This window comes from Bicyclus anynana, chromosome 21 (assembly GCF_947172395.1).
Source record: "Bicyclus anynana chromosome 21, ilBicAnyn1.1, whole genome shotgun sequence".
NCBI lineage: Eukaryota > Metazoa > Arthropoda > Insecta > Lepidoptera > Nymphalidae > Bicyclus > Bicyclus anynana.
Window position 1 is genome coordinate 3610962 of NC_069103.1, and position 22555 is coordinate 3633516.

Consider the following 22555-nt stretch of genomic DNA (forward strand, 5'->3'; position numbering starts at 1 on the left):
TCAAGGTTGACTACTTTAAATTTAAGATAAGGCCTAATATCATTCTTTTTTGGTTGAAATCGAACAGATGCCAAAGTGCCGAAACTTTTTAATTTTTTAAATTTTTTATTTATGCTGGCATCGTTCGAGCAGACTAGTTTTTTGGACTAGTAGCCGCTTTGTTACATTTTGGACACGTAAACTTCGTGTACCCAGGGGTTTTACAACCGTAACAGTGTACGTTATGCCTCACTAACCGCTGGTTTCTATATTTGTTACCAGTGTGTGACGGCCCTGCCCTGGTTTGGTCATTATCATTAACCCGTCCTTTGTTGTGAGGGTTACCATGTTCATATTTACCCTGGCTGTTATAAAACCGATTTTGATGCAACTTGCTATGTTGTTTATAACGACCCTGGTCATTATGAACCTGATTTGAATGAAAATTTTGTTCGTTGTCCAAATATGCCACATTTTTATTTTTATTTTTATAAGTAAATTCAGGAGTTAAAATAGAATTCGAACGGCCGGGCTCAGCAAATTGTGTGGCCCTTTGACTGGCCGCTTCGAGTTTCCTGCATGCATCTTTCAGCTGCGATATGGATGAAATGGTTGTCAACGCGAGCTGCTGCGAAAACTTTGGGCGTACATTGTGTAATAGAATTTCTAATTTTTCGACCTCGGACATCGAAGTCCTCAGCCGAGCAAACAAGCAAGCCATTATAGAAAAATATATATGCACGGGCTCTTCAGCCCCCTGCGTCCTAGATCTTATCTCTCCTCGCAACCTATAGTCATAATCGACGGGGTCAAATTCCTCTAATAAAAGATTTTTAAGGTCAGACCAAGAGCGTACCTGATCTCTGATACCTCTGTACCAGAGTAGTGCCTGATCTTCAAACAGCTGAACCGCCGACCTGAAGAGTTTAGCCTCAGAGACACCGTAGCAAAGCTGAAGCTCCTCCACTCGTTCGACGAAGGAGCGCGGATCGGTGGAGCCATTAAATTTTAGGTTCCACTTCGCCAGGTTTTTGTCCCCGGAGCACTCTATTTCCGAAGCCTCCGCTGAAGGTGACGGCTTAGAAGATGTAGACAATTGTTCTGAAACATTTTTTCCAGGCGCTTCAATGATTGCAATAAATTTTCCTAATCTCAGTCTGGCCTCCCCGACCTTGGCTAAAACCTTAGCTGATTCGTCGACCTTCAATCTGTTTACTCTATGAAACAGGTGATAGGCTAGGGCCTCTGCCCTTGCTATCGATCCCCTATCACCTGATTTTCCCCATCCTTCAATAATTGTGGCTAGTTCATTTAACTTATCATTAATTATTACTAATTCGGTGTTGCTGTCTATATTTGTTTCTAATATGGCAGTCGAGGGGCACTCAATCATGAGGCCTCGCATCTGCCTCCTAAGCTCATCTACAGTACTACCCGGAGTCTCGGATCTGATCGAGACCTCGTATACCAGCTCATCCTTCCTCAAAGAGTGAAACTGTATTTCCTTATGACCTGACATTATTTATTGGTGATGGTACAACTATTTTTTAAAACATTAAATTAATATTGAGTTACTTAAAATAACAATAATAACTAAAAATTCAGTAATTAAATTTCTCTATAACATAACTAACTATGCCAAATACACCATCACAAAAAAATGATCATAGGTTATTTTATATTAAGCTTATGCTGAAACAAAATCTTATAGTACACAAAGCATATATCCTACACATTACATAGAAATTGGAACAGAAAACAAAAAAAATATTGTTAGAGTGGTGTTCGGATGATTTTATTATTCCCTTTTCTCTCCCACGTTGTACAGATCCTTTAGGATTAATAAAAAAATCCCCAGGCGCCACTGCAAGCCTTATAGTTTGTGCCGGTTTTTGTGAAACGATTTGGATGAAATTTCTAGTGCGTCACCAGCCAAACATACAGCTTGTAGACCAGAATCTCAAATGTTACCACCGAGATTCTGGCTTTCGGATCTATACCCGTAGGAGGATGTGGGGTTAAGTAAACAAAAAAAACACTTTTACAGTAATCACCGGTATTTGGCTTCTATATTTTTAGATGAACCTTTTTTTTACAATATAAAAGTAATGCTAAACCCTTGAGAAACCCTAAAAGGACAAAATATTAATGGGTTAAATTACATAAAAAAAACCAGGTTTCCTAAATGTTAAGTTACTTTGTACATACTTTGTAAATAAACAGTGGTTATCTCAAATATTTGTTTTATTATACCAATCCTTGGGGATTAGATGGTGTCGATATAGCGTTTGGATTTTTGTTGACCAAACCACTGCCACGGCTAGGTATTTAAAGTGGGTCCGTCGAACAACGCACTAGAAGTTATGAATTCACATCGCTACCAGCCAAATCCACAAGGATGATTCCATTTAAGTTCGCTTAGCAATTACACACGTTTATACTAAAGGGACAACAAACACGTTGCATTTTAAACACTCACGAAAGAGGTCTAGTTATCTCTAAATCTTATTGTAATCTGAACGGTATATCCGAATCACCACCAACAATTAATGTAACGCATCCTTTTAAAAAAAAACAATATATAAAAATAGAAGTTTTAGCATGACTCCATTTAACAAAAGAAAGAATAGGTACGACCTGACGTTTATGATGGAAGCTGACACCACGCGGTCGCTGACCTTGCTGTTGCATTCATCCGTCCGTCATTTTGTCTGGCGGCCAGCGAACCTCCAAGATTTACGCCGCTAACAGCATGCTACTCGACGCGTGCAAATGATTAAATGTAATAGTCAACTCAGGTTCCATAAAAATGTTCCAAGAATGACCAAAGGTTTCAGAACCGGCGTTTCAAATGTCTACAACCAATCTACGTTTCTACATAATAACGTGGTTGTATTAAGAAGAAGTGTGATTACATTAGGTCACGTATATAGGTTAGGTTAAGTTCAGAATATATTACATTCCCATCCTTAAAAGGATATCCCGCCCTAGTTCCCAGTAGGTAGCCATCTTAACATCTCACGGGAAATTTTTATGGTTGACCGGAACTGCAAGAATTTGTCTCTTTAGCACAACAAAATTCGATAATCACGAATGCTAACCAAATATAAATTCGAGTCTTACCAAGTATCTTACATCACTGCCTCTAAGTAAATTTAATGTTTTGGAAAGTCAACTACATGTCTCCAAATTTCAGCCAGCCAAAAGAAAAAACTCGAACGTGCCCGAGTATATAACGAGAAGATAACGGGACTTTCTTCATAAAAAACCTCACCAATAGCAAAGCTATAAAGTTACCGATTCATCTTTCTTACAGAGTACAATCAACAAATTGCACAGATAATATGTGACATTTGTTTTTAAAGTCGGTTTCGGATTCCATACCTTTCGTTACTTGTGGAATACCTCTAACCATATATTAAGTCTATATACAGATTATAAAGCTCCAACTACTTGTCCATATTTATTTGTCTGAGCACTTTAATATAAGCGCCATCTAGCAGCGAACCTCGTAATCTCTACGACATTCATCGATGTCGCTGCCTTTCGAAACAAACCTAGAGATTCCAAATTTGACCACCCAAAATTAAAATCCACGACGTTACAGCTTGACAGATTCTTATGAAATTTTATATGCATATTCAGTAGGTCTGAGAACCTAAACCCTAGAGGTAGGGTAGGGTAGGTGGAGTAGAATAGGATAAGTTTAGGTTATGAGTCAAAGGGAAGCTTATAATATAATATATTTTCACCTAAGTTGCCTAAACCTTTGTTGATAAAGTGAACGGTTTACTTCCTAAGGCCACACATCATCATCAACTGTTTCATGACGTCACGTTAACAAGTCCTTAATAGTTTAAAGTTTAGTACATCAAGTAACATTGTGACGTCACAAATGGACGACAGCGTCATTGACGTTTGGAAATTTTGAAAAATCCATGATTTTTATACTTAGTTTTATAAGAAATCCTTAGATTTTATTAATTAATATCGATATATTTTGGATTCATACTTTATGTACTCCACAAAATTAATATTGTTTAAGTACCTATATTAAATTTGATGACTCAACTACCCTATTGAACAATGCATGCCTGCTCTCCCATGGTATGCGGGCGACGGGGGGAAAGACTGCGCGGGTGTGAAATCATGCGTGCGGGGAAGTGAGATGAATCAGTCGTGGGTTTTTCATTCATCGCTACACGCCCCCCGGCCCGCCCGGACCATCGGGAGTGTTACGAACGAAGTTGCCAAGCTATAGTTTATACTTTCTTGTTAGCATTAATATAAAATCAATAAAACCAACTTATAATAACTCATAATAATAACTTTTATTAAATATAAATATAATAAAAAAGAATCATTTAAAAACATTTTTATAAAAATTTCGATTTGGAATAAAATTTGATACTTATCTCTCAATATACCAATCACATATCTGCAATAAAGAAATACTGTCTATACAGGGTGCTCAGGAGTATTTCCCATAACTTCAAGGTGCTTAAGCTGAAAATCAGCGCTGTATGTTCTTCGTTTATTGGGAGCATATAGCAATATGCTGAGCTAGGACCTTTTTCTAGGTTATGCCACATATCGCAGGGTATTATTCTTAAATAATTGTGATGTGTGTCATAAATCGTAATGTAGTGATAAATATATTTTCTTTTCTAAATATAAATATATTTCTTAAGAGTCCACTTATAGGACCCGAACTGCATAACTAATATTTCACTAAATAAATAGAAATCTATTTATGTTTTCATACAAAGTAATTCAAATAATTTCGACTATCCATGTAACACACACCTTTATATCCTTGCATTATAAAAAAACTTGGCTACGTCATAATTATAAGGATAATAGAAATATTATTTACCTCTATAATATTAATTATAGAACACATGTTCCTTGAAAATTTTTAATTAATTTTCAGTAAAGAATATAACCCCACAGTTATGGGAAATACTCCCCTGCACCCTGTATAATAAATGTTTAAGTATACCTACTATTTGTGCACTTTTATTTATTACTAGCTAATTTGTCTTTTAATTCTTGCGGTATTCTTGTTAAAGCATAATTATGCAGTTCTCCGTTGACAGCGGCCAGTACTCCTGTTTTGTTCGGTTTTCCCTCAGAAGCTCCATATTTATAATAATTTCCTAGAATGTCTGTAAGCTTTCCGCCAGCTGCATTTAGAACAGCCTCTGGAGCACAAGTGTCCCATTTTTTGCAGCCGGGACTGGCAAATACATAAATTGATGCCACTCCTTCCAGTAACTGTAATACCTGTAAAATAAATGATAATTTTATACTATAGATCGGTTACGTCCCTACAAAATCACCACATAAAGTGATCCGAATACAAAACTGGGCTCACACATGCACAATTTTGTCTTTAATTCCATTATATATTTATGTATATATAGTTTTTACATGTTCTGAACACACAACTCGATATTTAGGTATTATTTGTTTAAATAACGTTTGTTGTTGACCACAACTAACATTGAGATGTGGAAATTTCCTCTTTTGAGCGCCTCATTTATCATGCGATGATAACACATCTAACAGTATTTAACATTATTGCTGTAAAATAAGTTACAACTATTATTAAATATTAATTCCGGTGGTTAACACATATCAAATATAAATAAACAATAATAATTTCGTGTAGTACGATTACATGGAATAAGGGTCCGAAATAAATCGATATTAATTAATAAAGGTTAAGGATTTCTTATAAAACTTAATTTTAAAAAATGTATATTTTCAAATTTTCCAAACGTCAAAATCGCTGTCGTCCACTTTGACGTCACAAAGTTACTTGTAAACGTCAAACTAAAAAAAAAATCCCGTTTGTAAAGGATTTGTTCATGTAACGTCATCAAACAGACCATCATGGCCGACAGGCCAAATATTTAACTTGCAACTTGTTAACATTCAAACGTAAACCTACAGAATCATTACACATGTGTAATAACATAGAAAAAAACTACATAGACAAGTAATATTTGAACAATCTGTTCAAAAAGTTCCCATAATATCATCTCCATATAGTTTTATACCTGGGTTCCAATGTTGTATTGGCCCATGGGCATTCCCCATAAAAGTTTTAAAATAAGGAGAGGATGGTATAGAATGGAGTATAAAAGACAAAGAATATGCAGTTTATAACCTTGTCTGATAGGAAGCCATGAGAGGCGGTAATGTCAAATCAAAATCAATATATACAAACTATGACTTCTCTAGCATTTTCTAGTGTTTTTTTTATAAAAAATAAATCTTTGGTTTGATTGCTTGCTTGTGTAGAATTGCTGGTTACTAAATTGAAGGTAAGTTAGATATATTTCATTATGTTGGGTATTTTTTAATACTATTATTTATTTATACTATTACCAAAAACTTGTGTTATGTAGAAAAATACACAAGCTGAATCATATAAATTTGTTATTTATAAATAATAATAAGCATTAAAATTACAATTCAAACTATTGTGCAGTGGAATTGGAATGCAAGGTTACACTAACTCGCTACCAGTGTTATTTAACAGTGAGACTATAGTAAAGTTCTAACTTGTGATCCTATCTTTCCCTTCATTTCTATCATATGTCAATTCATCATGTTCTCTTTTTACCCGACTTCAAAAAAAGGAAGAGGTTCTTAATTCGAGTGTATGTTTATTTTTTACACATATATTCTTTCATGTTCGCCTCACCCGATCACACTTTTTGTAACTCATTCGCCTGCTTACTCCCCAATTAAAGTGTGTATAAAGAACTTGTAAAACTGGATTTCATGCGAAGAGTCGCAGGCTTCTGCAGTAAAAATACAATAAATAGGAAAAAGTAAACATACCTTGTATCCAGCACCTCCAACTCTTAGTATTTGACTTGCATTCATGACTTGCAAAGCCTTCTCCACTATGGGGTTGGAGTGACTCCTAGTTGTTGTGATGACGAGGGAGTCTGGTGGTGGGGCGGCAGTGAATCCTCCCACGCCTACCTCTTGCAACCCCCATATAGTCCTCCCGAGTTTCTTCTCACCGTCAATCAGTGTTTTGAAATATGGTTGATGTATAACACCAGCGACGGGTTTTTCATTGACTGATATTCCAATTAAAACTGTTACATGTTCAAGAAACCCTACAACAAATAATTTGATTAATTTAAAGACAGGACATGTATACTAAAGCCACACTGGATGTGCAATGTTTACCAACAGGTAAATTAAAAATGAGGGTATCAATAATTATAATTAACTTGTTTTTAAAAAAAATAAAATAAATTCGATAAATAAGCTTAGAACAATTAGATATAGTTAATATATTTTGCACATCAATCTCCTATTAAAAAGTGGATGCAATAAAATGAGTGCCAAACACAACTTTTTGGCACTCAATTCAAATAGTCGCATTTGCAAATTCTACCTATAACTCAATCCTTAAGGTTGATTTGCTCTGAATTTGGGATTTTATAGAATATTGGACTATATTTAAAGGCCTTTAGGTATAAATTTCTTTATCACTGATTTTAAAACTGTCAAAGCAAAATTGGTCAGTTTTTAAGTGAAATTTTCAACATGATTGTCCGTCTTTTTATTATAAGAGGTCAATGATTTTGCATAACATTTTATAAAAAATCAATACTAAGTTATGACATGTGTTTTCTATTTCAATTTCTAATTTGTTTGTTATTAAATAGTGCACATAAAGTATGGCTCTAGTATAGCTTCATGCAGCATGCAATATATTACAGTTGTTAGAAGTCATCTAACTAAAGTGAAAAAGGAAATAGCCTTAATAATTATTACTTTTTACATAACATGAGAATTCTTATTATTTGCCATTAATATATGGATTTTGTCTCGGCAATATGAATAGTGATTGTGGTATTTTTTACAATTTGACATCAATAAAGCGATCTGTGATGCATGCATTGAATTGTGTACCAATTATTGCTAAGTATAATGCCAACCATACATGGTCAAGAATACTGTCCGGCCTCTAGCAGGCTAAGTGATGTAGACAGTGAAAAAAATATTGAAATACTGTTTCCAGCTGCATTTTCAATATTTTTATAACTGTTCACATCCCTAAGTGCACTGCAGACTTGATGGTAAAATTGACTGTGCATGGCTGGTGTTATAAATGTGTTTTTAATTTATAATGTTTTTGTTGAAATAAAAATTATTAATAAAAAGGCGATTGTTACTCAAAACCCAAACTACATACACTACATTTTCATTTACCAAAGTCTGACTGTAGTAAACTTAAATACCACTTGATACTTATAAGTGGATGAGTCAAATACATTTTCCATCTTTCCCATGGATCTCTCTTCAACATGAGGGCACCTAAAATGTTTTATAAGCATACTTACACTGACAGTGTAAGCAAATTGTTGGTATTTATTATTAAAATATTTTAATATTTATTATAAATAAATAAATAGATTCAAGATTTCAGATGTTTCAAGTTAAAAAATAGCGAATGAAAAGCAAATTAGATAAAGTATATCAAATAGACAGTTTGGGGTCTTGCTACTACAGCCTGTCTTGATGAATACTGTTTACCAACAAGGAAATTAGAATTGAAGGTAGAAAACGCATGTCATTTCATAGCTTATTTATTTTAATTTATGTCTTAGCTAATTAATTTATGTTCTTAGCTTATTAATCAAATTTATTTTTATTAATATTAGAACAAGTTAATTGTACATTATTATTTAGTGTGAAATGACTAGTGTTTTATATCCTCATTTTTAATTTGTTTGTTTTTAAACTTGTAGACTTGGCAAGTGAGACAATCAAGTCCAAAAAATAAATGGCAACTCAAAACATAGATATAACTTATTTCCATGTCTACTCATAAACAGAATACCAAACTTAATGAATGTAAACTTTATAATTATTCTAATCATATTTAAATAAAAAGTTTACATAATGTGACTGATACCCTTATCAAAGACTATCTAATATATCTGACTTGGCAAATATTCATTTACAAGGTCTTTGGTTTGTCTTGGTAGGTATGAGTAAATTCTAAAAACCTTGAGTATATTCAGAAGTTCCATCGAGAGGATCAACCCAAATTACTATATCCTCCTCTTTAACACTTTTCAGAAATGAAGGGCACTCTATGGATAAAATTTCCTTATCTGCGTCAACTGCTAGCCATTCACTTGAGATATCACCCTGAAAATAATTACTTTTTTGTTAACAATTCATTGACTGTCAAGGTTTTTGTGTAATTCCAATTAAATTGATTGTAAGGTCATAATAGAAGGCTAATAAGTAGTAAAAGCTATTACAAATGTTACTAGGAACCAGTATAAGGAAGAATAATGAGGTACTTATTCATAACTATTAGATCTTTGTAAGTATTTTAGTAAGTACCTACACAGAACATATTATTTATTTTTTTAGTCAATGACAAATTAACCCTTGATTGCAAATGTAGGTACCTAATGTTAAGTGAAAAATGAAAATGCAGTCCAAAATGGAAATAGGCTTATTGGAAAGTGGTCTTTGCCCAACTAGCCATGGCAGATGCCATCTACCAGGCCAGACAGGAGCTAATTTTGTTTCATCAAATTGTTCTGTATCAACCTATATTTGACTGCAGTGCTCAAGTCTCCTCTCAGAGTGATAGGGGTTAGGCCAATAGTCCACCACGCTGGCCCAATGCGGACTGGCAGACATAACACATGCAGAAAATTAAAAAGTCTCTGGTATGCAGTTTTCCTCCATTTGAGACATGTGTTATTTTAATTTCTTATACTGCACACAACTGAAAAGTGGAGAAGCATGCCCCGGACCAGATTTGGACCCACACCCTCTGGAACCTGAGGCAGAGGCCACATCCACTGGGCTATCACGGCTCATTTAGGAAATATGAAACCTAAACTGACCTAAGCAGGGAATTGAACCCACGACCTTTTTGATCATGATGATCAATAATATTATAACATGTTCTCTATGGCATAAAATGTAGGAAATTCAAAAAAAGTATTTTATACTTCTGTGTCTGGATTATCTTCTTCACCAATAATGTTAACTTTAGGGTACTGAGCTGAGAGAGACTCGATGATGCATCGCTGCGCTGACCTATCAGCTTCAGTCTGATAATCATCTTTACCCTGAAATTAAGATTCACCCATATTACTATATCCTAATTTAATAACACTATATATATTTTAAATCTTAAAATATATATAGGAAGAAAGAAAAAAAGATGAATAAAATCATTCATCTAAATCATACTTAATTGGGATTTAAAATACAAAAAAGAAAAACAATTATAATCAAAGTTATGAAACCTTTTCCACAATGCCCAACTCTCCTTTGCTCATCACATCTCTCACTATCTTTCCTGCTTTTCCAGCTACGGACACTGAGGAAGCTAACACTCTAACAATAACTGGTATGGTGGTGGACATTTTAATTACTTAATTTTAAAATTATTTTATTTACAAATTAACAAAATAATTTGGACCACTCGTCACTTCACTTTTACACCATAGACAAAACAAGACCACAGAACACTAATACTCCTAAGACACAGATGACAAATTTTCCATCTACCCATAGTGATTATATACTCTTTGTCTACCACAGATAAATAAATTTATCACACAGATTACAGATAATAAAGATAAGGATCACATCACAGACAATGTCATGAGTGGAAGTGGATGCAAATCGCTCAAAAAGCTAGTTTAATGTCAAATAGATAACCGTACCTACTCATAAATCTATGATATTTATCGTCTTTGACTCAAAACGGCTAGAACAAGGGGCCGAAACCTCAGCACAGAGACTTTTAGTTAAAGGAGATTATGTATGTGTTGACTGCGGAAATGGTGCTAGAATTAGAATAATGTTTCGAATTACAATTAATAGAGGTGAGTGGTACTTTGCTAAAACACGTACTGAGTATTACTATTATTTTATATATCTATCATTTATTAATAAATTTTGTCCTTTTTGTATATATAAATATTTGGTATGCGGAAATAATGTCGCTGCAATGTTATGTTTTCATGTATGTAGATTCACTTCTTCTCCTTGGTGTATATTATATTCTTTGGGCTAGAATATAACTCAGAGTAGGTACGCAAAGCCAGTTAAAATTACATTACAGAAAAATACATACAAATAAAAAGTAAAATGTGTGAAAACTGGAAAATTGGTTAAAATTATAAATATAACTAAATTCGTAAGCAATTAATTTGATAGTTAGTTGAATTATAATAGTTATTCTTATTGTTTTAAATATATTTGCATAATTGAAGTAAGGTAAAATATATTTTTACATTACTCTTTAAAAATACAACGATGTTTACTTCTAATACTAAGGAAACATTAACACCCCATTTAATCTAATACATTGTTTATTAACTGTTTGTGTATTTCGTCATTCATCAATCCTTTTAAAATAGGTTCAGTGTAAAGGCCGCAAGTTTGGCACGCTACTGGCACAGATGTCGGTATATTTTTGGATTGGACAACTTGGATTCTATTCGCGTTAAATTTAATTAGCATTATTTGTTTTAGTCTCCATCATGGAAAATCATATTCGATGTTTCGCGGATATCTCTAAACAAGTGTTTAATGATGAAGGCGTAATTACGAGTTCGTCGTTAGAACAGGTAAACAGTCACAAACCCTTTTATTTTGCCTTAAAAATAGAGCGGTATTAATACCCTTTTACCTTGATAAATTTTCAGAAATGTGTCGAAAATGTAATTTTGAAAATATACAAGCAATTTGAACAGAAAGCTTCAATTGACCCAGACTTGCCTAAACTGAACAAGAGTGCTCACGCTAAGTTTTTAAAGAATGCCTTAATCAGTTTATCACAAAGCTACACTTGCTTGGATGCAAGTAGGCCTTGGTTGATTTACTGGATTTTGCATGCATTGTGGGCCTTGAAGGACATGCCTGATGCAGAAATACTGTCGCATACAGTGAGCTTCCTGTCGCATTGTCAGCACAAGGATGGTGGGTACGGTGGAGGCCCAGGGCAGTATTCACATTTGGGTACAACTTATGCAGCTGTTAACGCATTAAGTATTATTGGTACAGAAGAAGCCTATGATTCAATTGATAGAAGCTCCTTACAAAAATTCTTATGGACCGTCCGTGAAGTAGACGGATCTTTTGCTCTACATAGAGGTGGGGAACAGGATATCAGAGGAGCCTATTGCGCTGTCAGTATTGCTAAATTAACCAACACTTTTACTGAGGCATTGTTTGATAAAACCGCAGAGTGGATAGTGAGTTGTCAGACTTATGAAGGAGGTTTCGCTGGGTGTCCAGGAATGGAAGCGCACGGGGGTTATGCATACTGTGGAATTGCTGCGCTAGGTTTATTAAATAGAACAAAACTGTGTGATATGGATGCACTGTTGAGGTGGTGTGTCAATCGTCAGACAACTGTTGAAGGTGGATTTCAAGGTCGTACAAATAAACTTGTTGATGGATGTTATTCCTTTTGGCAAGGTGCTACATTTCCTATCATAAGTGCAATATTAGCTCAAGGTTTGTTGATATATGTATCCGAGTCTGGTGAAGCATATTAATTTGAACTAAACACATTTCAATGAATGCTTATATTTTTAGATCACAAGGAAATGATAGAGACAGTACTGTTCAATCAAGGGGCCTTACAGGAATATATCATTGTTTGTTGCCAAGCTCCTGATGGTGGACTTATTGATAAACCGGGGAAGTAAGTATTTGTATTTGTTTGAATCTATTCTACTTTTTTTATATTTTGTATTAAATTTTCACTAAAAATATTCTGCTAAAAATGTATGGAAAACATTCCAGCATAAACTGTATATTATTTATGTTGCACAGACAAAGTTAGGTTTGGCAGCTATGTTTTAGGATCTGGGTTAATTAAATTGCAAAATAGGCAACAGTATTGCTTACCATCAGGTGTGATTGCAGTCAACCACTATTCTAGTCTTCTGCAGATTTTTTTTATATTATAACTGACTAGCGGACGCCCGCGACTTCGTCCGCCTAAAATTCGATGTCAACTTTACTACTACCCCTACCCTTCCACTACCTCAAACCTACCCCTACCCTACCCCAAACCTACCCCTACCCTATCCCTATCTTACCTACACCTTACCCCCATCCTACCCCTACCCTCCCCGTACCCTATCCCTTTCCTACCCTTATACCACCCGTACCCCTATCTCACGCCTATCCTACCCCTCCCCTACCACTTCCCTATCTTACCTGTACCTCTACCCTACCCCTACCCTTACCCTACCCCGGCCCTACTCCTACACTACCCCTACGCTTCCCTACCCGTACCCTACCCTACTCTATAAATTCTCTATCTTACTCCTACCCTTAGCAAAATCGGTCCAGCCCTTCGAGAGTGGTGCGATGACCAAGGGAAATAGAGACTTCTATGCTAATAATATAAAGAGGTAAAGTTTGTGTGGTTGTAGGAGGTAATCTCTGGATCTACTGGACCGATTTGGAAAATTGTTTTACCAATAGAAAGCTACGTTATTTGCGAGTGTCATAGGCTACGTTTGATCCCCATATTCACACGGGAACGGGAACTACGTAAATGAAAGCGCGGGGCGTCATATAGCGGAATTTCTGCGGCTTTTAGAAATTTTATATTATCTCCGAGGCAAGGGCAAATCTTATCTCCATAATATCCTTTTGATTATTAAATAATTTATTTCAATAAGGATTCAAGTTTAGTTGTATAAATAATGACGTAAACCAAAGTATATAAAATTAATAATTTTTAAAACACAAAAGGTACTATATCTGCTAATATATAGAAGATAGATATATGGTGTCGCGGACTTTTTTGTAGAACTTTTAAAGATACATAAAGCCTCCATACATTAATTTCAATTTTACACAATGGTTAAGACAGCGCATGCGAATAAGTCTGCTTAAGAGGATTTTCGGTCCGACCTGTATGACAAAAACTGTGTTAACTCGGCGAATATATATATATATCATACTAATATAAAATATAGCCTATAGCACTCCCCGATGATGTAGCATTCTACTGGTGAAAGAATTTTTGAAATCGGACCAGTAGTTCCGAAGATTACCCCATTTCAAAAATGTGACAAACTTACAAACTTACAAACTTTACCTCTTTATAATATTAGTATAGATATAATATAAAAAAAAATCTGCAGAAGAGAACATTATTTATTATTATGGACTGAATGGCTGGTAACACAGATCACCAAGTTGCAGGATACATAAAAAAATTAATTATAGACATATCTAATAATGTAAATGATAAAAAAAAACTTCTTCAAATTGATTGATATATATTTTATTTTCACAGGCCTAGAGATATATACCACACATGCTACACACTGAGTGGATTGTCCGTAGCTCAACACGGCACAGGGGCCAATGATCCTTACGTTGTGGGAACCCCTAATAATGAATTGAACAGGATACACCCGCTGCATAATATTGCTCCTCATCTTGCATATAATGCTCTACATTATTTCATTAGACATCCTCCACCAGTGAAGGATAAAAATTAACTTCTTTTTTGTAGATTTGTATATTAAACAGTAACCAATATAAGTGTTTGAGTTTTTATGAAAAAAAGAATACAATGTTTTCATTTGACTTCTCACTTATCTGACTAGATAAATTTAAAAAGTATCAACCGTTTGTGAGTACAGGCTATGTAACATAATGAAAAATTCTGAAATGTTATTTTTGCTATAAAAATATTTATAGTACTACTAAATAGTCTAAGGTGACAATATACTCAATATCATAATTTTAAATAGTGTACTAAAGCTCAGAATTGTAAATTACATGAAATAACAAATTTTAGTTTGCTGGCCAGCCAGTATTTGTGGTAGAACTTGACGAAATTTTTTTGTAACTAAACCTGATGTTTGAAAAAAGAGGTAGATAGATTACATGCGGACGCAAGTGGCACTTTAAAACTATGCTAATTAGCAAACTTGAGCTCAGTCGCCGCACTGTCATCGCACCGTTGGCAATGCAGCTGAAATATTTTTTGTAAACATCAAATGTGGTTAATGTAACCTACTACCTCTTTTTTTCTTCTACTATCATTGAACGAAACATAACGACTATGCCTGATAAATTTAAATAAAATCCTGGTGTTGGCAAAGTTTTGCAATCTTTTGCAAACCCAATTTGCCATAATAATTTTTCATTTGATCAGCTAGATCCTAATAAGATTAACTTTCTTTGTAATGTTTCATTAACTGATTAAATAAATCTAATTTTGAATTGGTGGTTTTGTACAGTTCAAAAAATTTACATTACAAGTCAAGTCTACAACATAAAGTTTACAACCTGAACCTAAGTTATTAGATGATATTTGTGATTATTTTACCATTACCTTCATATGTTATTTATTTGGGATAAGAAACAAATGATAGAAATATTCATATTGACACATTGCACTTTTGTATTGTATGTTTTAAATGATGAATTTGGTTTTTTAATTTAATTACTTAATCTCAACCCTTCATTGGTTAATTATTTTAATAATTAATATTATATTATTACACTATACATGTGTTTGTCACCCACGGGTACAGCATTTTCAAAACTAAAAATGACAGAAGCAAGTTCTAGTGTATTTTTTTTTGTACAATCTGAAAATTTAACTAGTGTGTTGTATGTATAGTGTGACTCACCTTGGGATGAATCATTTTATATCATACTCATTATTAAGTGATTTGTAAATAAGGTATGAGATTAAAATGCTAAGAATGTATGGAAAGCAGTTAATAATAGTTCTACATCAAAGTGGTATTAATTTATTTTACATTTTGAATGTATGACAGTGTAATCTAATCTCATAAATCCCTTTATTGCATTGTCAATGCAACATTTACAAAGTAAAGGAGTTATTATACTACCTAAAAACTAAAATGTAAATTAAAGAGAATAAGCAAAATAAAAATAAAGTAATCTTCTTATGTATTTTTAAATGCTTGTAGTCAAAATGGTAACATTATTGTTAAAATTAAATCTGAGCACCTATTTTTCACACCTATTTTAAATAAGATGTGCTTTATTATACTATGTGTATAATATTATTAGTATGTAGTTGTATTAGCAAAAGTGGGGCTGTAAAAAATTAATGGTTCGTAAATATTTTTAGATTTACAGAAAGGAAACTTTTTGTAAGATATGTATAAACATGGTTCTGGTATTGCCTAAATATTTATTATAACCATTCTTGTCTCTGACAGAAAATAGAAAACATTGAAGATGTAAGCTGATGTGTTTGTATTTTTCGAAAATAGACTTTATAACAAGGTATAGGTAGAGTAAACTTTAATTACTAGTTATGTAATAACTAAACTTTACTCTATATGACCTATAAAACCTCTATTAAAGTATATTTTCTTTTACTATAAGGGCGTTTTTCCATCAGAGGTGTGCTATGCAGCTATGCTGCGAAGATGTGAAATCTTCGCTACGAAAATATGTTACTGTTTCCACCAATACTAAAGATGTGCAGCTCGAGCTAAGAGTATGCGATGTACCGATAGCAGGCACCCATAGCAAGATTCCTTATATATAAAAACATGTCTTAGTTGAATCTGTTTCCACCAGTGCTAAGCTATGTGCACCAATGAATATGATTAGTGGATATCATCCATAACAATATAGCGTAGCACACCTCCGGTGGAAAAGCACTCTAAATTTGATTTTCTACAAAACAAAAGATGTGCAACAACAAGAATTATTTTGCTTAAATCTGTCAATAAAAAATAAGTACTTGTTAAGAATAAAAAAAAAACTCAAAATTAAGTTTTTCCAAACACTGAAGACATTTATTGTTATCAGTTAACATCATAAATCAATTATGTAAGGAGTTTGTTAGTGTGCTTTATTTTCACACTATATGTGTGTTCACTTATGACACCCCCATGTACATAGTTTTAGTACAGAACTAAAAATGACAAAAACAAGTTCCATGTTTTTTTAATTCCGTGTTATCAATAAGAATAAATAAAGCCATTTTTACAAAGGCAGTCTTATTTTATTTACAGGCAATGCTAAAATAAACTAAAATTATTTGGTTTACCTAGATCGTTTTATATAAGAATTACAGAACCTTTTAAACAACAATATAATTCTAATATCATCCCTCTTCAGGTTCCTACATTAGATGCATTATGTTTACCTTAAAAAATATTTAAGTTATGATAAGTAGTTCATATTAAAACAAATTCTTCTGACTCCATGTCAGTATCACTGTCTTGAACATTCGGTGTTATCCAATGATGGTCAGACTCATATATTGAATATCTAATGTTAGGCGGGTCCATAACTGAACTACGAGATCCATTGTGTAGTGTGAATATAGGATACTCATTAGCTGATGACACTCCTTGTGGCACAAGGAATGAGCTGATGACATTGACAAATGTTTCGAAATCAGTATGTGTCGCAAGGTAGAAACCAATGCAACAGGATGGATCCATTTTTGTTATAGGCATTTTTCTTGGAGAACGGCAGTGAAAGGTCTGTAAAGAAAAATTTGGTTGCCAAACATCAACCATTTCTTGGCAGTAGTGTGGATCTAAATGAATAAGTCTATCATCTTGATATCCAACAAAATATAGAGAGTGTTTGGGCCTTCCTCCTATGATTCCTATGCAGAAATCCAAAGTCAAGAGAGAGGTGAGACATGGCCCATAAATGGGATTAAGCTTATCAGTTCCCAATTTGACAGGTACAAGTAGAATGAGAGATTTCCATGAACCATTAGGTAACCTACAATGAGAATAAACATCTTGAATATATATAGTGGATTCTTGAGCAACATAAACTTCTAATTTATCAAATTCATAATTTTCTTTAGAAGCTGAAGTCATTATAGCCTTCAAACAATGTGCCACTGAAGCTGGCCCATACCAATCTCCAGGTTTTTTTCCAAGGGTTTCCCCCAAATTGACCATCTGGTGTATGGAGAGGGGACTGTTTACAGATGATTTATCACCAAACCATTTTATAATCATGCGATGGAGACAGTCTTCCTGAAATTCTCTAGCATTCTGAATGGGCTTTTCTGGGGTCCATCGCCACGTCCGACCTAAGAAGTGACATACTAAGGCTTGCGCTAACATCATCTGACCACTGCGCAGCATGCAGCCCCAACCACAGTCTGTTGTGAATGTTGATCCAGACATCATAGGAAACTCTCTGCGATATGTCATCCAAATTTTGCTAATGAAATCAGATTTAAAGCCTTCTATACCTTCTCCATAAATTTGCTCCATAGGATCCTGGGCTGTAGCCTCTGTGCCTATTTCTGTGGATGATTCCAAAGAACCAGTTGGGCTCAACTTTCGATGATAACAACGACCTAAAAGCCACACAGGTGACTCTTTAGAGAAGTTTGTTTTCAATTTCACTGTCCATCCAAATTTCACATTATTCCACATAGACAACAATCTCGATTCTACTTTTCCTTTGAGATCTAGGAGATCTTCTGCACTGTCACGAGTGGTATCTCTCGATGTGGCAGCGGTACTGAGACTCTCGACCTTCATGCTTGTCCCTCCGCGCCTGACGCCACTGCTAGTTACGGCAGAGCTCGTAACTGGGCCCCTTGATCCGTTCATCATAGTTCTCTAAAACATCTGTTTATTTTGCCGTTCACATTGTAATAACTGTTTATCTAGACATTAGAAAATAATTAAATAGCACGTATATTTAATAATCAAATTAACATTTGTGCAAAGACAAAGATATTTCACATTTTTGTTCCACAATTCATTAATCATTTGGAATACATACGTAGGGAAAGTAAAATGCAATTATCAATTAATTAGTCACTATAGATTTTGTTTGATCGAGGTTTTGATTTGTCACTTCGCAAAATTAAGCACAATTTTTACGTTCATTTTTTCCATTTCACAGTCGTCAACTCGTCAGCGTCAGTCAGTCAGCCACACTTTGACAATTACAATCACAAACCAAAGTCACAAACCGCAAACGTTAAATGAAGACACCATAGATAATACACTATTGACGCACAGAGTACCTACTGGGTTTGACCATTCTTTGATGGTCACAGCACAGAAAATAGACGGAGAAACGGACGGAGAAGAAAACAGCCAGACGTTTTCAAACCCAATTCTTAATGATTTTATATAAAAAACCAGTCAAAATTAGAACCCTGAAGTCTTAGAGACTCTAGTGAACTAACCATGCGTAATCAATGGATCTAGACTTAATATTCAAGCGTAACTCAAAAAAGAATCCATTTTACTAAGAAAAAGAATTATATAGAATTGACATGGAAGAATAATACCGTGAACGAATGAGATGTAGCTATACGAAATCCTGAAAGAGTGACAGAGCCCGAGAAAAGTTTTTGTCCTTATCGGAATCTCGCTTTAATTTGTCTGCCCCGTGAGATCACGGGGCAGACGAACTTTGTGGAGTAAACTTCATGTGGACTAAAATTTGTTTTTTAAAGTATAAATTGTGTTCTTTGTTCTTAATTAAGTGTAATAATTATTTCTTTAGATATTTAAAATGGTGAATTGTAGTGTTTTGGGCTGCAAAAGCCGCACTGAACGAAAATGTGAAAACATAACCTTTCATACGTTAGTATTATAATTTCAACTTATTTTTATCAAGAAGGATGATACTTAGGTAAAGTTTGTAATTAGGATTTGAATGACAATGAAAATATCCAGAAAGAATAAAAGAAACTCGATAATAGTCTTTACAAAATAATGAAATTTTGCATGATAAACCACCGAAATTGAGTAGGTTATAATAATTGCGTCCAGAATAGCCATTTTCCGTGCATTAAGAAACATTTTTAAATTAGTCGGATTATCTGCATTTTGGGGTTACCAATTGTGTTACATTTAGCTTTTCCCTAAAATTAGGGAAAAATAGTAACTTATATTTTTCATTGCCTAAGTAGTAACTCGTATTTTTATAGCTTTAATTGTTAAAAGCTTTATTATAAAAATATTACTATAGACATTATATAAAGTCATTGTGACCTATATTTGTGTGATGAACATGGGTGCTTTTGTTTATTCTTCCAGTTTTCCACGAGATGTCTTTATTAATAAAATATGGACAAAGGCGACAGGAAGAGAGGAAGACAAAGGTGGCCTTCATTATCCGTCACCGTTAGTTATTAAATTATGTGAAATAGCGGAGGAAATATTTAAAAAAAATAAACTACTAATAAGCAAAACAAACTTGATGGAGCATCTACTGCAAGCATGTTGTACGAAATGACCTTAATTTATTTTCCGAAAATGACCATTTTCGTGATAACCACCATTATATTTTATTAATTAAAGCCATTTGTAGAAAATACTTTAATGTGAGGTTACATTATTGTACTAAATCCTTAACTTGTGAAGAAAATGTAAGAAATTTTTACACGAAATTAATTTTATTCAAAGGACAGTAATTTTTTTTTGGTAAAAAGATTTTATTCTTAATTCCATGCTGTGCTAGTATATTTTCCTAACTAATGTTTTATGATGTACACAATCAACAAATCACAAATACACCAAGCAATCAATAAATCAATCAATCAAAAGCGTATTATTTCTGAAGACTATTTATTTCCAATTACACAAAACCAGTTAGTTGTGAAAATTTCAAATTCTTTCATTTTTAGTAGTTTTTAGTAGTTTTATTTAAAAAATGAATTCTAATTTCAAAGTATCTGACCCTAATTGCCTTCAAAAGTAAAATAATATGACTGTCGAAAGGACTTTGGTTGTATATATGTTTTTAAATCAGGATGAAAACAATGGTAATTAATGCTTTTTTTTAATATGACCAACATTCCCGTTCCTTCAACTCGTCGGGACAAACTGTATCAAGAGTGGGTACAACAATACTCGAACGGGGCGGGGATCGATTAATCACCCGGTGCCAGCTTTTACGCTCTGACTTCTGAATTGGCCAATTTCGTCAAATAGTATGATATAAAAATATTTATAGACTTGTCAAATAGTATGAAATAAAAATATAACGCTAGTCTTCAAATATAGGGTAATTTTTCGATCACTGGTAACACCAGATAATCTATGTACTTTGTTGTTGTCCCTTACCGGGAGACTCCTAATAGCTACTCCATACTATTCTCCCTCCACGCCATTTTAAATCTATCTCAGACTAATTACACAAGTCAACAAAAAAAAAAAATTTTTTTGGGTTTGTTATTAAATTAATATTTTCTGATTTTTTACAACTAAAAGTAACCAGAAACTTCGTTCATTGCAAATAAAGTTTGCTTTTGTACAATTTACGATGAAAAATAAATATTTTAATATTTTGGCAGACAGTTTGAGGTGCAAGGGTTTTAACACGCTAGAGACGGAGTTGGTGGGGGGTTACAGGTGTGAAGCGGGGACCGGCAGGTAGTCTCGGTAGTATGCGCGTGAGCATTACCAAGAAACGACGTTATTTGTGTGGCGCGAAATCTAAAATGGCTTCCAAAAAGTGTAAAAATGACGTTAACTCTTTTTGTTATATTTGCGGCGAATTCATTAAAGTAAGAGCTATGAAATTCAGTTTGTCGTCAAATGTAAAACTCTGTGAAGCTTATGAAGCTTATTTTAATCTTCCCATTCGAAGTCAAGATAAAATATGGGCACCTAAATTCTCATGTAGTTACTGCAAAAACACATTAGAAGGTAAGAGAGTACATCATAACTTTCAAGGATACTAATCGCAAGAAAAGTACGATATGTTATAACCTGTGTGTATATGTATATACGTTTATATGTATGTTATTTTTTTTCAGCTTGGTATCGAGGAGAAAAAAAAAGTATGAAGTTTGCAGTACCAAGAATATGGAGGGAGCCCACTAATCACATCAGTGATTGCTACTTTTGTCTTGTCAATCCACGTAAGCGTCGGGCTGGCAAAAATGCCAAAAAGATTCAGTACCCAGAATTGCCATCAACAACCGCTCCGGTACCCCACAGTGAACATTTTCCTGTGCCTTCTCGTTCCAATTTGAAGGAAGAGCTCCCGCTATCACAAGATTGTAGTAGTAGCGAAGGCAGCGAATTCTTAATCAAATCAGTGTCTGTTGAACCACATCTTATTAATTCAGAAGAGTTTAATGATTTAGTAAGAGACTTAAACCTACCTAAAATTAAAGCAGAAATATTAGCTTCACGGCTAAAACAGTGGAATTTGCTCAAGCAGGATGTTAATATAAGTGATCAAAGAAAGCGTCATGAAATATTTTCTGGATTTTTTACAAAGAAAGACGGACTGTGTTATTGCAATGACGTGAAAGGTTTATTTGATGCGATCGGAATCCCTTGTGTTTCTTCTGAGTGGCGTCTTTTCATCGACAGCTCTACAAAAAGTTTAAAAGCAGTCCTCCTTCACAATGGAAATAAATTTCCATCACTACCTTTGGCTCATTCTGCAATGCTCAAAGAAAATTACGAAAGCGTTAAAATGGTGCTTCAAACTTTAAAGTATGAAGAGTATGCTTGGCCAGTTATAGGGGATTTCAAGATGGTAGGTTTTCTGGTGGGTATGCAAGGCGGAT

At 34.1% G+C, this 22555-nt stretch overlaps 3 protein-coding genes and 1 long non-coding RNA gene across 7 annotated transcripts; 1 reads left to right on the forward strand and 3 right to left on the reverse strand.

The window, feature by feature from the left end:
• Positions 1–2018: 2018 nt before the first annotated feature.
• LOC112044285 (3'(2'),5'-bisphosphate nucleotidase 1) lies at positions 2019–10508 on the reverse strand. Of its 2 annotated transcripts, XM_024080086.2 has the most exons (6): positions 10296–10508; positions 9996–10115; positions 9027–9171; positions 8227–8331; positions 6835–7121; positions 2019–5265 (listed from the first exon to the last, which is right to left on the reverse strand). In XM_024080086.2, the coding sequence occupies exons 1-6, from the start codon at positions 10413–10415 to the stop codon at positions 4999–5001; spliced, it is 1044 nt and encodes a 347-aa protein (XP_023935854.1). In that variant the 5' UTR covers positions 10416–10508; the 3' UTR covers positions 2019–4998. The 2 variants fall into 2 exon arrangements, with proteins under 2 accessions (XP_023935854.1, XP_023935855.1); XM_024080087.2 differs by lacking the exon at positions 8227–8331 and having other exon boundaries at positions 10296–10507.
• On the reverse strand, positions 5483–6828 carry LOC128199271 (uncharacterized). The gene is made up of 2 exons (XR_008251923.1): positions 5663–6828; positions 5483–5565 (listed from the first exon to the last, which is right to left on the reverse strand). It is a non-coding gene; the product is annotated as an uncharacterized LOC128199271 (long non-coding RNA).
• A 235-nt stretch (positions 10509–10743) lies between the features above and the next one.
• Positions 10744–16364, forward strand: LOC112044288 (protein farnesyltransferase subunit beta). 3 transcript variants are annotated; one of them, XM_024080088.2, is made up of 5 exons: positions 10744–10880; positions 11533–11627; positions 11706–12519; positions 12601–12709; positions 14324–16364. In XM_024080088.2, exons 1-5 carry the CDS (start codon positions 10856–10858, stop codon positions 14529–14531), a joined length of 1251 nt encoding a protein of 416 aa, XP_023935856.1. In that variant the 5' UTR covers positions 10744–10855; the 3' UTR covers positions 14532–16364. The 3 variants fall into 3 exon arrangements, with proteins under 3 accessions (XP_023935856.1, XP_023935859.1, XP_023935861.1); XM_024080091.2 differs by lacking the exon at positions 10744–10880 and adding an exon at positions 11076–11274; XM_024080093.2 differs by lacking the exon at positions 10744–10880 and adding an exon at positions 11081–11194.
• Positions 15098–18964, reverse strand: LOC112044287 (cysteine protease ATG4D). The gene has a single exon (XM_052888120.1). It carries the CDS (start codon positions 18621–18623, stop codon positions 17208–17210), a length of 1416 nt encoding a protein of 471 aa, XP_052744080.1. The 5' UTR covers positions 18624–18964; the 3' UTR covers positions 15098–17207.
• Positions 18965–22555: the final 3591 nt, after the last annotated feature.